Source organism: Falco peregrinus, chromosome 6, assembly GCF_023634155.1.
Source record: "Falco peregrinus isolate bFalPer1 chromosome 6, bFalPer1.pri, whole genome shotgun sequence".
Lineage (NCBI taxonomy): Eukaryota > Metazoa > Chordata > Aves > Falconiformes > Falconidae > Falco > Falco peregrinus.
Window position 1 is genome coordinate 38,590,311 of NC_073726.1, and position 16,311 is coordinate 38,606,621.

Genomic DNA, 16,311 nt, shown 5'->3' on the forward strand with positions numbered 1-16,311 from the left:
TGACTTTGATTGTTTTATTTTCATGTCACCATACATGAACAAATGATTTTTATGTCTTATGAAAACATTTTACTCAGTATCAAAAATGTACACATTTTAATAACCATTGCTATGATCTGAAGGGTTTTTTACATTTAATTTCAAAAATAAGTGTCATTTCATTGCTGTATGTGTTACAGCATAAGCTTAAATCATCCTATACATAAGAAAAGTTTGTGTAGGTATACAGATAATTTTCATGTTGTCACATACCTTCATGGTCGAGATACAGGTGGGGGATTTGCATTTCTCTTTTTTGTGAAAGGCTAAAGTAGGTACTGACGTGAGCACAAAGCAACATTTCTTAAAAACAAAACCAGTCTGAATGGCACAAGAGTTAGCATTTTTATAAATTAACAACCAGAGTTCTGGATTATGGAAACATGGGAGTCCAGTACTTTCCTTAGGGCTTTGCTCTCTGGAAGAATACCTGTTAAAGGTTTATTAAAAAAAAAACAAACAACCTTTTAAGACAAATGAAATATAAAACATGGAATTGTTGACATATAAGATAATTAGCTTGACGGAGCTCATTTTCTTGTTTAACATACTGGTTAACACACTAGGTTCAAGGATGTGACTTGTGCAATTACATTCACACCCTCAAAAATGAAGCGTCCTGACATTCTCTACAATCATAGCATCACTTTTTAACTATTCAACTATCAAACATAAGTCACAAGAATATCAAGCTATTGAAGAAATTGCAAGGTGCTGAGGATAAGTGACAGTCCTACAGTTGTAGGTTTGTTGCTGTTGTTGTTTGCTCCTTTCCAGGTAACCGCATTTACTATGTAAAGATTCCCTACAGCTAAAAAACTATTAAATAATTCAATATTTCATTTTTATTTCAGGTCACTACCATGATTGAGTTGTATGATAAAGTCCAAATAGAATTAAAAGCTATTTAAATAAAATAATAAAAAAAAAATCTTTACCTTTAAGTAGTTTTTAAAAACTTTAGCATCAGGCTGCTGAAGTGCTTGACAGAATTCCTGTAAGACAGAATAAAATACTAAGTAACTAAATGAAGCATCAAGGCAAACTGAGATACAAGGTATTCTATGTGCTCCTAATGTATGTAAAGCCATTGATATTAGTTTGTATTTTCCCTAACGTGCAACCAAAGAAAAGCATGTTCTAGATAAAAAAATTGTAATAGGCTATGACAGACCAAGTGCATTCTGGGGTGAAAAAACTGTATTTTCAAATACAGGATATCACATTCACTTTTAGCTGAGTAACAGAAACACAACTATCTAAGAGGACTGCAACCAAGGGGATTCTAAGTTTTTTTTTAACTTTCCCAGTAACTTTTGGTGGCTTTGAAATGAGTACTTCAGACAAACGTTTACACTTAAAAATTATGCACACACTAAGTGACTCTAGATTACAGCTGAATATATTTGTCACTTGAAAAAGTTAGATCAGAAAACACTGGGGTGCCGGCAAGAGATAATACTTGGATCCTTACATATATTTAACACCACTTAGAAGTTCTACAGTTTAAGTCTTACTATGAGTATAATTGTCTCCTAATGCAGCAGACCTGGTAACTATAGTATCCAAATTAATTGCAATTAACTTGTCAGTGTTCATCTAACAATTTCTTTACAGCAATGCTTACCATTACAGCTAGCAATGCTTAATGTTGAGACAGCGGTCAGGTGTGAAGTTTCACTTTTTGAGAACCCTTACACTACTCCAAAATAAACATGCAACCCACACACACATTTATTGTACATAATTTTTGACAGTAGAACCAGTGCTGTGGCTTAAATTTCTGTAGTGTGGAATACAGCCTTTATCCACACTTCCTATACAGTCAACATTGTTCATGCTACTTTTGAGCTATTACTTTAAGTATTCTGATACTTTTACCTCAAGTCAAAATTTGAGCTGAAGTAGGAAGACAGTCACATGCACTGAACTTTTTTTTTTTTTTTGCAAGGTACTCTTCCAGTAACTTTACTCCTTATGCTAAATAAATCCTATTCTGATATGCAATATCACAGTAAGTTTTACTGAGGGATAGTAGGAGGTTAACTTTGTCAGTATTAACTTAGTTCCCATTTAACATTTACGATCAGTAAGTTTTCCAAATGTCCTTTTAAGAACTCCTACCTGAATTATCTCAGGAGCTACTTGCAAAGAAGGCAAATACTCTTGCTGAAGGTACTGAATGCACTCAGGACCCTAAAGAAAGCAGTACATAATTTGTTCAAGTATGTTTTTATACAAATGACAAGTCATAGCTCTCTACTGTATGGTACAAGAGAGTTTGAAGACAGGTGGTCTACATGACTTTTACAGAGAAGTTATGCATATCAAATGCTCATGTTATTATCAGCTGATAGCAAACAGAAAGATTTCTTAACCTTGGCATTAAGGACTCTACAGCAATTTGGTATCATAGAAGAAGAATGCACTGAAAATTGCACTGAAATAAGAATTACAATACAGCCAGTCAGATCGTGACACGTTAACTGTAAAAGTCAGTTAAGTAAGAAGACGGCCCTTATTTCACTATCTGACATATGAAAGACACACCCCACCCCTGCCCTGCCCCAAACCTGGCAACTAGCATCTGCCAACTGCTTTACCATACTACTCCCACCGTGAAATTTAGTATCCAAGTACCCCTGGATGTAGTGTTTCTCTTCTTGTAACACAGACCATAAATTTACAGTGGACTAAACTAATAAAATGGAACTTCTAATCCTTTGAGAGATATCTGCATTGATTAGATACCTCTCATCAGAAGAGGGACTACTGTACACTGGCAGTATATATAAACATAACCCAAAACATCTACCACAGGAAAGTGAATTGACTTCATTAGTTCACACAGAAGTTACCTTAGAACTAGAATATGGTATACAGTTCATATGAGGGGAAAAGGTGTCACATCACTTTCCTGTATTTGTAGTATTAAGAGAAAGAGTACTTTTAACAGGAAGTTATTTACTAAAGCTGGATTTCCTATGTATTTATCTTTTCACTGCTTTTGGGGAGAAAGGAACAAACTCAGAAGCTCTCCTCAATTAAAAAACAAGCCTCTTCTCTGCCAGTTTATAACTTCTCACAATTTTTGTATAGTTGTGGCTTTTACTTGCATTTGAGAAAAGCATTAACCAGCAAGTTAAAGGGCGTATCTGCAAACAGTAACACAAAAACATAGAAACTGTTTCATTTTCCATTAAAAATGGAAATATGCTACAGTGTTTTAGTCATTAAACAATGCATAAATCACTTTTTTCCATCAATGTTTTTCAATGTGGTCTCCTATACATCAAAAGATACCTTTTTCACAGAAGTACTTTATAGTACATCTCTAATTGCTCTTTTATGTCAGTTTAAGTACTACACTGAAAAGTGAAAGAATGCCAGTTCTTCAATTAAACACAGTAACAATCAAGTGAGCAGTTTTGTCCTTAATGAAGAGTCAATATTTTGCAGTAATTATCAAGTGGTAGAACTACTGGATCCTGTGTCCTTGCACAGCATTACGGTCATCCTATTATTTTATCAAAGAGTAGAGTAGTAATTCACTCTAGTAAGTATCTAATTTTTAGAAATTGATAAAGCACTAGAAAGAAACCTACAAGTTATTCCCTGCATAGTATGAAACTTACCCTTTTGAGATGAATTGTTTTTAACGTCACTGCACATTCTGATAAAGCCTGCAATGTAATACATAACATTAGACTGTTCAATTAGTCTACTGGTTAAATATTTAAAACCAAAGAACCTAACGAGGCTGAAAACAAGGGCTAGTTCATGCCATTATTCCCTCATCTTCCTCTCACACAATGTTAACTGAACACCTCAACCTCCCAATTTTTGTTCCACTCTAAACAGAAAAAATTGTCATAGCTGAACCCAAAATGAACTAAAGGACAGCCACCAATGTGTGTTCACTTTCACTGAACACGAGTTAATAAGTAACATAGGTCAATGCTAAATACTCAGATCTGTGACTCGCTAACTTGGTTTTGAGCATAGGTGAACTACAGAAGACAGCACCACAATATTCAATAATTAAATCATCCAGGTACCTCAATAAAAAACAAAGTATTTCATTTGTGAGATGATTATGATCTTTGATACTACATGGCCACTGTAGGTTTATTAGCTTGAATGTGCCCCACAAGAATGAAAGCAAAAAACCCAAGTCTGTAATACACACCAGTACTGTCTGGGCATCCGCCAAGTCAAATGTTTGCTTCAAAGGTGCTACAAAACATGCAGGAACAATGTGCTTGTAGACAAAGTCTGCAAAACCTACTGGTCCATCTTTACCTCCTGAGAAGAAAAACAACGTTCCATATTCTATTATTGCTTCATGGTTAGTAGCAGCTGCAAAGAAATTACGAATAGACAGCCTTACCCCAAAGCTCCACCAACTTCGAAAGAATAATAAAACAAGTCTTCTGTGCAATGGGATCTGGGTAATCCACTGCTCCTTGAATGACAGTGAACAACACACGCTCCACATTCTCTGCACCTTAAACACATTAAAATGAGCTTGTCATTTCAATTTGCAGCCTAAAATGTTTCTGTGCTCTTACAGTATTTCATATAAATACTGACCTGGAAGACATGCTTCAACTTCAAAATAACTCTTTTTTGCACAAATCTCAAATATTTTTGGGAAGTTTCCCCTACGATGCAAGACAACTCTTATTTAGGTTATAATCATTATTATTATTTTTTTAAAGTTTGTTTGTATTAAAGGCCAGAAGAGCAATTAAAATCTCCAAAGGTGAAGCAGGGTACTTGGACCTGCTTACAAATTTTTCTCCTCTCTACACAAAACTGGTAGAGTTAATCAAAACTCAGCAGCACTTACCTTCCAATATATGGAAAGATACTTTCACCACAAAATTTCTGTGCTGTGTCAATGTTTATTTCCATTTGGTTCTTTAAAAAATTTCTTGGCCCATCACAACTGCCAAATGCCTGTCTTTCAAGAAAGCTCTCAACTACTGCTTAATGCCACTCTTTCCTTACCCACAGGTACCACCCATCATTTTAGGATGGGGGGAAGGAATTTTGAGCTCCACCTACCAGCTGAGTCCCTTCAAAGCTTTTCAAAGCCCCTAGCCATTCTGATGAAATACAAACCAAGAGAATTACTTAAAGAATCAAGAAACTGGACATTTGACTTTAAATTCCTGCTTTTAAAAGCACTAATTTGCATTTCGCCACTAAGGGCAAGGAAAGTCTGGTAACTACATATATAATAAGTCACATGATGCCTTTTACTATCCCCTGATCTTGATATCTATAGTAGTAAACAAATGACAGGAGTTACTCATGTGTCCTTCAGAAAATGAACACCACAACAAATACTGGCAGCTGTGAGTGGCCTCACCCAACAGTTTGAACACTGCTATACGTTATTATATACTGTATGATCTCTGATTCACCAAATACCATGATGCACAGGGATGGATACACTGTTCTTGTCCTCCTAGACACAGTGATCACATATAAACTGAAAAGATCAATGGGAAGAACATGCCTATTACGGCAGGATTCACAAACCTGAATTCTTGCACAACAGGTAATTGGAATACTGTATTTACATTAGTCCATTCTACCTTAACATCATTAATAGTACTTGACAGGAACTAGGCTAATGATTTTAGACAAAACTTGAGAGAGGAATAACCATAGTACTATCCTTTGAGAAACTGAACTACTTACCTTGATTAGCTATGACTTCACTCATTCCACTGCCAGTTACTGTCTGCAGAAAAGCAAAGTAACTTCTCCGTAGCATTTGTTTTTCTAAAGCAGCAGACTGGTCATTTTCTTCTGCTGGAAGGAGCAACACCTCAAAAATAGCATGAAGCAGTGGCATAAACATCTGTTGCAGAAAAGGTGAAACCTGTGTCTGTGGAAATTGGAAGAGGGCATCAACGCCAACAGTTATAGCAACTGAACATTTCAGAATTAAATCTTAAAGGTTCGTTACAATTCTCAGCTTGATTCACCTTTAAAGTTAGTATTTTCATGTACCAACTACTTATAACAAAATTAATCACGTCAGTCACCATGAACATTACTGCATCTTGACTTACTCGCCACCGATCTTTTGCACAAAAATACCTAGGCCTATATAGTCTCATTCTGAGTAGGAACAAAAGCTTTTTTTCCAGGCTTTCTCATCCTTCTGTTCAGACAGACACTAATTCAAATCCCCTGAAATACCAAGGGGGACTGTTGTAAGGTCATTATAGTTACAACAGAAAATGCATCTCTAACATTAAAGCTGGCAGCAGGCCACCTTTTGTAGCACTTGTCTTTAAAGACTGCTTAAAGAAAAAAGTTTTCCTGAGCTGAAATACTACTAGCATTACAGGATAAACTTGTCATTTACGTCCTACTTGCAGTGAGAAGTATAAGGGCACTAAATTAACTGAACAATTCCCAATTGAAAATCTGAAGGTCTGTGCTATTCAGCCACAACAGAGTTCCATAAAGAGGCAACTCAGATGTTAAGTTTCTTAATGCTTAATAAAGGTTTTATCTTTAATCATTTTACTGTACGTTGAAAATATTCAAGGTGAGACTACTGAAGCTAGGATCTTTAACATATTGTGGCAAGAATGGTACAGTATCAAAGTTAATTACACCTCAATAAGGTATTTGTCCAGTCTTGCTCCTGTGACTTTTTTTTTTTTTTACCTGCCTCACCTCACAGACTATTTTTAGTTATCTGTTATCTTGAATTGCTCTTAGCATAACTTGCTAAAAGGACTAAAATAGTAAGTCTTCCCCCATAATTTCTGAAATACTTGATTTTTTACAATTCTTTCTCTCTGCCCGGCAGATGGGATACTCCAGAGGTCCACATACTAGATTCACCCAGGTATATTTATAGCTGTTCTACTGCTCACAAAATGCACTACTTCTAGTAATTTCAATATTCCATTCTGCTGACAGACTTATTTAAGCCTATTTAAAAGGGCTTCTTAACCTTCTCATACAGCAATGAATTTCCCATCACATTCACAACAGTGCAATATTCTTGTGGCAGCTCCACAGAACAAACCATGCGCAACAGGTTAGTAACTTCATCTATTTAGTTGACTTTGTAGAGCTTTTTGGTTTCACACAGTTCGAATGCAAAGGCTATACTTCAGGAACCTTTGCTAAATAATCAGTTGACAGTTCTACTCTCAATTAATACTATATCATGTCTCTATTTCAAAACCTCCATATTTGTCCATCTATTTTAAATAACAACGCATTAAGCCTGCATACTTTTTTATGCAACACCACTGCATTGACATCTTTTAAGTCAATATTTCTCCCAATACACAGATCTGATATTCCTGTACCTCTACCTCCTGGAAATCTCAGTGTAAGAAATGAGAAAATTCACTTCAAAGCTTGCATAGTTTGTAATACTAGTTTAACACTTCAGTGGGAGGCAGGAAGTTACTTGTGTCAATAAGAAAAAAATCTTTGCGTTACAAGTAACATTCAAAAATATTAAACCCCAAAATTTAGAAACACCATAAAATTCTGAGACTAACGAAAGAAAACCACTCATTTAATAACTGCAAGTCCAGCAATGTACAACTGTGGCTGAAGACAATGTCTCCCCGTAGCAGCCTTAGAAATGTACTTACTTATTAATTGTGAGATAAGGTTTTAACACAGGTATTTTTCTGGAACCAGAAGAGATATCAGCAACACTTTGACCCCCAAAAGCTTATGCAATATCATACCTTAAACTTAGCTGTTATTTGGTTTATAAGAGGAATGAATTCTTGAAGATCTTTTGCTTCACAATCTTTAAGCATGTGTTCAGAGGCAGAAGGAATGAATGGAAGAACTTCTTCCTCTAGGCAAATAATCATGCGGTGAAGGAAAGTGCGGACACCACTTCTCAGAACTTCCTTTTGTAATGGACAACTGAGAGCTGGCAAAAATGTTTGTAAGCAGTCCAGATAAACCTCTGAGCAGCCACATTGTTTTACAGTTTGTTTATTGCTGAAAGCCTTGCTGGTTCGGCTGTAAAAGCAACGCACCGAGTATTATATAAGCTCATGTTCCAATATAGTGAAGAAGCAATAACACCAAGAGTAACATATGGTTTAAAATCCATGCACTGAACTACAATATTACATTTCATAAAATGAGAACCAAACACTAGAAGAAATGAACAGAATTATTTGATATGAGGTAGCTACGCTCTGGCAGTTTTGGGAGAATAAAATTCTGATAGTTTACAAACAACATAGGATTAAAATAGCTCCACACAATTCTTTGAGGAAGGGAATAACATGCTGGTTTACTATAAACTTGCTCAATATTCCCCTGTATCTACAGCCATAGCAGCCTTTTTTAAAGGGGATTTAAATAATCTTCTGGGCTATCATAAATTCTCAACCACTGATGATTTTCTAGGTCAAAGCAGCACAGGTAGAAACTCAGCCCCTCCTCCCAATCAATCCTTTATATTTCCCTTTCACTCAAACCAGAAACACACAGAGAGTCACTGTGCCGTACCTACCTAGCAAACCCAACAGCATGATTGAGGCAGTCAGCCAGTGCCATCTGCCTGTCCTCATCTTGTGCCATCATCAGTTTTTCTAACAATACTTTGAACTTCTCCATCAGTGGAGTCAACAAATTCCTCATTAGAACCTGTTTTCTTTCTGCAGAGTATTCGCTGTTAACTATTAATACTCCAGCTGTTTCATAAATGAAAAGTTGATCATCACTGCTTAACAGAGCCTGGTAACCATTTTCCTAAAATGGAAGATAACAGGCATAATTCACTAAATGTCCTTCATCAAAAGTTGTCTTCTCAAAGTTTAAAAGATACTACACACTGTCTTTAATCATGCCTAAGTAATCTCTATAGTAAGTTTACAATTGTTTTATTCTCTTCCTACTGAAGCAGAGGCATCAAGTATAGGCAAAAATACAGTTGAAGAAACAACACACACCCATCTCTATACTATACTCCCAAACCCCCACATAAGATTATTAAAATTAGGTATAAATGTAAGCATGGCAGTGATCTCACACCAAAGCAGAACAATTATTTATGCTTAAATGTTTGCGTGCTAAGCTTATAATTTAACAAGTATTCAGGCACACCAACGAGCAAGTGTAAACCTTATTTATTGGGAAAGTCTGCTGTAAATACTCACAGGAGGAGACAGTTCCAGCAGGTCTTGTATTCTATTCAGAACATCTTCAATAAAGGGATTCATTTGCTTACTGAGGTAAAACACAAGTACATAACTACTTAGAAGTACGTGCATTTTTACAGGTTTTCTGACATATTTTTAAGCTGTAAAGCTAGACTCCTAAACTACCCTTGCAGTATAGAACACCCCTTTAAATATCAAAGCACTTTTGTAGAAAAATCTGGCCGATAGAGATAGTACCTGTGGTAAGCCAAACAAATCCATGGCAGAGTGGGAAAAAACCATTTCTTTCTTTCCCCGCCCCCTTTTTTTTTTTAATATACATAAATAGCCCCACTCCAGATAATGAAAATATTTCACTTAACAGGTGAAAAATAGGTTCCTTCTGAAATCTGAATCATCTCCTGCCTCTACATTAAACGCATGCCTGAGAAATAAGACCAACATGACAGGACTATTTGAAGGGCTCTAATACGCTGAGAAAATGTCATCAGTATAAATTCTGTAAATATTTGTAATTTGGTCAGGGACAGGGAAGAGTTACTCTTGGGAGTCTTCAGATTCACTCACTCTTAACTGTTCACTGAAGAAAAGCAGAACAGTCACTTACACTGTTAAATCAGTTTTAACATCTAAAGCTAAGCATATGTATTCCAGTTCTTTGTTCTGTGAGTTTTTCCACTGCCACCTTAGTATCACACAATAGGACAACTCTGCTAGAGCACTGTTTTGATATCTTAATTTTACTGCAGTACATTTGAAGCCCAGCCTGTTTCAATGACAACTGTGATGTACAGAAGGACTATGTATAGTAAATTTAGTGCCATTTGGTTACATCTGTAACAGCTTTACTCACTTAAGAGACTTGACAAATCTGGAAAAGAGGTAAGCTGTTCGACTTCGTACTTTGGGACTTGTATGGCGAAGACCACGGTGATCTAAAAATGCCATCTGCAATCGAGAAAATATCTGTCTTAGAATCCCTAAACAAGGCAGGAGGAAAATCTAATCATTCAACAATTTAAGAAACTCAGCTTCTTTAGTGACCCTCAGAAACTAAGAAAACTTCCTAAGTCTAAAGAACTTATCTAGTCAAAAATGTAAATGAGATGAAACTTACTAGAACAGTTGGAATGTGCTGAGGTTCAACAGCAAAGAATTTTTCATATCTAACCACTGTTTCAAAGAATTCCAGGGTCACTGATGTATGTTGATAGGCACTGACACCAGAAGTCACCAGCTACAAATAAAAAGCATTAGCAAGTTAATGCTTTAGCCTTATAACACCAAGACTACAATGTGACATGCTGGTAATTAAGATAAACCATTTGAACTAGAGTGTTCCAGTCTTTATTAGCATTTTTAAATACCTTCCACACCACACATGCTTACCGTTCTCATCATGTCTTGTAAAGCCGTAGCTTTTGTAACATCACCAGAGAAGTGAGCACCATGAGATACAGGAAGAGCCTCAGCTAACATATACAGCAGCCTTATGGCTACTTCTACTTCCATAAATCGCGTAGTCTGCCAATTCCTAGAGAAGGAATATGAAGATCACGTTAGACTGTAGTAGCTTATGAAATAATCACAGTTACACCACAGAAGTATTTTCTTTTGAGCCTTCTTCAGATGCACAGTATAAAAAGAGCAGATTTAAACTAAGAAAAACACTGTAAGACTAGGCAATATTTCAGGATGCTTCTCAAAGACTTTATCCACAAACACATCACCTATTCACCACAGCACTACCAATTTTCTTTTACCAGTTTCAACCTGAAAGATACAGATTTCTTGAAGTGCTTGCTTAGGTACAAAACCACCCACAATGGCCCATGGACAAGCCATTCAGCTTCACTTAAAATGAGGGCTCACTAAAGAGCAAGGTACAAGGAAGCCACCAACAATACTGGAGTCCTATGTGAATACACACAACTGGCCTTTAGTCAGGCAACTAGTAATAATGTTTCTTTATTTACATGCATAGTTACCACGATGGGTTCTGCTCTTTTTGCAAAAAACCACTTCACTTTGTTTCTTTTCCTTATCCACCCTTGGTTTTCTAATAGCATTAATACACAAAAATATTTGCCATCTCTCAAACATTTCCTTGAGGTGTAAAGTGAACACTTGCCCAAATGGCTGTTGCTTTGTACATAAATGACTAGGATCAAGTAACAACTCTAGGGAAAAAGAAATTAGCCACCCTTTAATGTTACAAAAAGAAAGCTTTTCTTTCTAAACAGCTCAAGGAAAATTATACAAAGTTATATTTATCATGAAGTTGTAACAAGCTCAATTCTATCAATTGGCTTCCCTTGCTACACCACACATTACTTACAAACTCCGAGAGTTACAAAAGGTAAAAAAGCTAAGGGCATAGCGTACACACATTTAAAAACCCAACTTACTGAAGCGTAGTGTTAAAAACTCTGCGGACAGATGCCAACAGTAACTCTGGTGAGACCTGAGCAAGTCTGTCCAGTAAGAGTTTCAACTGTTTTCTGTACTCCACAAACATTGCTTCATCTTCCCCCTACAAAACATTCACATGTCAGTGAAGTCTGTATTTTTGTGTTTAAACAATTACACCTAAAACAAAAACATACCTACGAGAACAGTATACCACACTCAGAATTCAATAATGCTTACCCTATGCTCTTGCAACATAACAGCAGGCTTCTTTTTTGGCTGGTTGTAATATGTTGAAATCCACTGCATTCAGTCCAGAAACATTAAAAAGGCTTTCCAAACTGAAAACTAGCCAAAAGTACACGAAAAAAAATAATGCTCTTGGCAAAGCCTTATTGACCCAGTTCTTGAAAATTGAGTCACTCCTCAAAGGTGTTCTTTCTCAGTATCTAATTTAGTTTTAAAATTAAACTGACAGAAACATTTATGATGGACTGCATACAGTTTGAGCTAACCTTTTTAAGACTATAGAGCTCTCTGAACAGCCTGGAGCAAAAGTGAAGTCTAACATAGACAATCTTTGTTGCTGGCTGACAAGAGACGTAAGCATGGGAGGAAAGTGAAATCAATGCCTTTAGCTTATTTTTGCAGAGGTCTGACCATCTGAAGTAGGTCAAACAACATCCCAAAGAGTTTCATTACAAAATGTTTCCCAAGTCTTTTTGCAAGACAGAAGTGATGTGCAGAAACATGCAAACTTACACTGAACAAGCCAGATCAACAGCTATGTTTAGCTAACAGCACAGCCATATTCGCTGAGGAATAGTTCTGCACAAATGCAGCCAGAAACACCCTGTTAATTGAACTGGCTTGGATAGCCCTTGACTATGTTATTTTTTCAAATGCAGACATGCCTAAAAGTTGAAAAAGCTTTCCACATAGGGAAAAAAAATAATCAGGCCACATATCTTTGCTTCCTACCTTCAAATCCTTAAGTCTATGAAAAATACGGATTTTAAAAGCGTGAGCAGGTTTTACTACATGCAATTTAAATTGCATTTGCCCATTTACTCATATAACACAATACCTCATTTTCAAAATTATATTCTTCATCATATGTCAACTTCTTCATAACAGCCAACATGATTGCCTAAGATAAAAACAGAACTGTAAGCACAGAAGCAGACAAGTGATAAGAAGCAATGGTTAAAATCCTACAGTAAAGGAAACATTAAATCAAGCGTTAAATGCTTACAAATATTTTAAATCCCATTTGAATTATTATTTTCAGAGGTTTAGAAGAATTAACAGTCCAAATAAAAACAGATTGATTATATCTAAACAATACACAGATGCCATTCCAGATACACAGCATAGATAACTTGGAGCTCTCAGTCTCTGACAGTATTACCTGGCTTTGTTTTCTGCTTGTAATCTATGCCATTTATTTCACATGGAAATAAAACAATTAAGATGACTGAACTAGGTAGAGGAAGCTAAACAGGCTGTCCAAGATCTTATTTGAAAGGCGCAGGTCAGCTTAGCTGTAATATTAACTTCTCTATTAACTGAACATCCTTTAAAGGTTGGGGTTTTTTTTGGGACAGGTTAACAAGCTGAATTCGTTCACCAAAGAATCCAACAGTAAGAGCTAGGAGCAGCAAACGAGTGAGAAAAGCAAAACCTTCCCTTTTCAGCAGCAGCAAGTTGTTAGATCGGTTAAAGCACTGACATGCAATTTCACCTTAGTAGGGACTGTTGGTAAGTCCTAAAAGAGCAATAAAGACTTGACCTCATCTCTACTGAAGTCTCAAACTCTAAAGGTATCACTTTGATCTTACTAAGCATTTACTAGTTCAGGTTTTTAGAATTCCAATTTAACGTTTAAAATACATGGAGTACTCAATTCCATTCACACTTTCCAAGATGGACAGAAACTGGACTGACACACACAGTTAGCTAAAACAAGTGAAAATTAAAATAGATTTTTAAACGGCTGAAAGAAGAAAGAATGGTATGATCACTTCTCAGTTTAACACAAATCCTCAAGAGCTGCTCAGTAAAATTAAGAAATAATTCTAACGAACTTCTTCAGTATGAACGCAAATTTAACAAAACAGACTTCCAGAGAGTAACATATTCAAATTTTAAGCACCTTAAGTGCACTGCAGTAGTAATTTTGCTTGATCCAGTTATAAGAACAAACGAGACATAGTAACAAAAATAAAAACACTCAGTGATGTTATCAAACTTCTCTTATTGTGTTACCTCATCCAGTTTAAACAGACGTTAGACAAAACCAGGTCAAGATAATCTAGACCCCGATTATCTATATTCAACTCTTCATGTTAGAACAGGTACAGAATTTAGTTTTCTTCGTAAAGGAAAAGTAATCACAGCTATCGGCTGTATGAACTTACAAAATACTTGCACTGATCTAACCAGTTCAGCATCTAAATTAATTCATCCATATTGGTGCAGAAGGGTCATAGGAGAAAAAATTGTAAAAGGACTGTGCTAAAAACCCCAAACAAGTTTACTGCCTCCAGAAGTAGACATAAGCCTTATTTAACTTAATGCTTTATATATGAACTTAAGCTTATGTATAAACTTAAATGTACAGTTTAATGTAACACTTAACATATAGCTGCTCACTCTAAGTACAACTGTTATATTTGGATTGCAGCTTCTTTCATAACTTTAACTTATGATACTATCAAGGGTCAAATTTTATGACAACCCTTCCCACACTACTTCCAATCCTTTGGAATTAGGGCAGGTTTTAATAAAAATACAAAGCTTCAGGGAAAAAAATATCCACCTCTTCTACCTTGATTTAAGAATCCCCTATCAACAGTACAGACTGTGCAGGAGCTTACCAACATGTGCTTAAGGGTTGCTTGGGAAGACCAGCTCTAAAATAGCTTTCATCTTCATACACAATTCAATATAGGTTTACTATTTGAAGAAACAGCCGTAGTTATTCAGCAGACGATTGAACATACTGTCCTTACTTTCAAGTCTTCCCTTTTAATTATTGTCACATTGCACATTTTAAAGCACAGAAGCAAAACATGATTTGTTTTAGCAAAATGAAAGATTCTGACCCAAAGTGTTACTGAAAGAAAGGATCTTTAGTACAAAGTACTTACCTCTACATTAGCTTTTTGTTGGTCTGAAAGTGCAGAAAGCTGCAAAATAAGTTTCAAGTGTTATTTTTTGTACAGTAACTCCTTTACTGCTGTCTAATAGGAAAAGACAGGTTTGCTTTAACAGCCATATGATCTGCAAACCTTCTTCCCACTTAACACAACATTTAACACAATTTCTTCAGATTTCTAACACCACCACAGAAATAACATGACCACAGCCATTAAATATTCTCAAGGCTAGTCAAAAAACTATTTCACAAGTCAGCTTGCACATAGTATGAGATTCATATATTCCCACAGAAATCAAACTAAATCATATGTCAAAAAGCAATGTTAAATGAAAGGCAGATGTATTTACTTGTTTCAAGATGTGAAGGTAGTCATAACAAAAGCCAATGATATTAGATGAGATGTCATCATCTTCATGAATTAGCAGTTGCAACATTAGGGCCACTTTTGCTTCAATAGCTTGCAGAGTGTCTTGAGCACTCTTCATGTCACCATTTTTTATCAGTTTGGTCCAACTAGCTATTAACGCTTGCCCCATTCCATTGACCAGCTTAGAAAATCTGGCCAGAAAATCCACATCATCTTCCTGCAAGACAAGATGTCCAATTAAAAATACTAGCAGATCTTATGTTTAAATGGGATGAGCTTACAGACTGTTCTACTCGTGTCTAGCATGTAGAAATAGTAAAACCAACATTTGCCTGCTAGATGGAAAGTTTAATTGCCTGGTTCTTTTTCCCCAGGGAATGGAGAGAAAGAAATTAAAGCAATGCCAGATTTGGCTGTTCTCCATAATACAACAGTAACTTGCTTCGTCTCTGCAGATTCGTTTCTCTTTTTACTTTACATCAAGAAGCAGGTTCAAAATAAACACAGCAGCACATTCATACCATAAATCTTAGGCTGTGTAAGAGGAAAATCTTTTTATGGGAAAACTGTAAAGAATTAACAGCTGTAGCTCACCAGAATACTGATAACAAGTAACTTTCAGTACTACCTTTAAGAGTGAGTTAATATTAAATATTTATGGCTTGCTTTTACAGAAATACGTTGATTAGAATTGAAAAGTACCCCTAGACCAGTCACCCAAACAGATGCTTTGCTCCCTGCCATAACTGTACAAAAGCAGAATACAAGTCTTCCTTAGAAAGACTGAGGTAAGATTGTTAGACATTTTCTGCATTTTAGTAGGAATACAAATTTGACAAAGGCTTCAAAATAAAGAGGTAATTGTCTTGCCATCTAAGGACTACAACTTCATAAGGACTGGCTCCCCTTTCTGCATGGCGGGTAGCAAACAGCTGTCCTTTAAACACTGCAACTGCCAGGGAACGTGTACTTGATTAGCAGGTGTATTTTTCCAGCTTATAGCCAGGAATTTCAAGTCTCACGTCTGATGGTGCAGATACACAGAACAGCATACATACACTCAAAAAAGCTCTTTCCCCTACCTAATAATGCACAGCTGATCTAATGCATCACCATAAAAAACTACCTTGACTACAATACCTATCACAGAA

The 16,311-nt window shown here is 36.1% G+C and overlaps 1 protein-coding gene across 5 annotated transcripts in view; it reads right to left on the minus strand.

The window, feature by feature from the left end:
• XPOT (exportin for tRNA) overlaps positions 1 to 16,311 on the minus strand; it is a 28,616-nt gene continuing 12,305 nt past the window's right edge. For 3 of the 5 annotated variants that reach the window (XM_055808472.1, XM_055808475.1, XM_005242070.4), the window contains 17 exons: positions 15,141 to 15,377; positions 14,783 to 14,821; positions 12,718 to 12,780; positions 11,630 to 11,754; positions 10,611 to 10,755; positions 10,339 to 10,458; positions 10,075 to 10,169; positions 9,219 to 9,288; positions 8,573 to 8,811; positions 7,785 to 8,070; positions 5,752 to 5,941; positions 4,430 to 4,546; positions 4,229 to 4,344; positions 3,675 to 3,722; positions 2,164 to 2,235; positions 978 to 1,034; positions 1 to 469 (listed from right to left, as the gene is read on the minus strand). In XM_055808472.1, coding sequence (XP_055664447.1) covers positions 443 to 469; positions 978 to 1,034; positions 2,164 to 2,235; positions 3,675 to 3,722; positions 4,229 to 4,344; positions 4,430 to 4,546; positions 5,752 to 5,941; positions 7,785 to 8,070; positions 8,573 to 8,811; positions 9,219 to 9,288; positions 10,075 to 10,169; positions 10,339 to 10,458; positions 10,611 to 10,755; positions 11,630 to 11,754; positions 12,718 to 12,780; positions 14,783 to 14,821; positions 15,141 to 15,377 — 2,046 coding nt within the window. In that variant the 3' untranslated portion in view covers positions 1 to 442. The other 2 variants (XM_055808473.1, XM_055808476.1) reach the window with 2 other exon arrangements.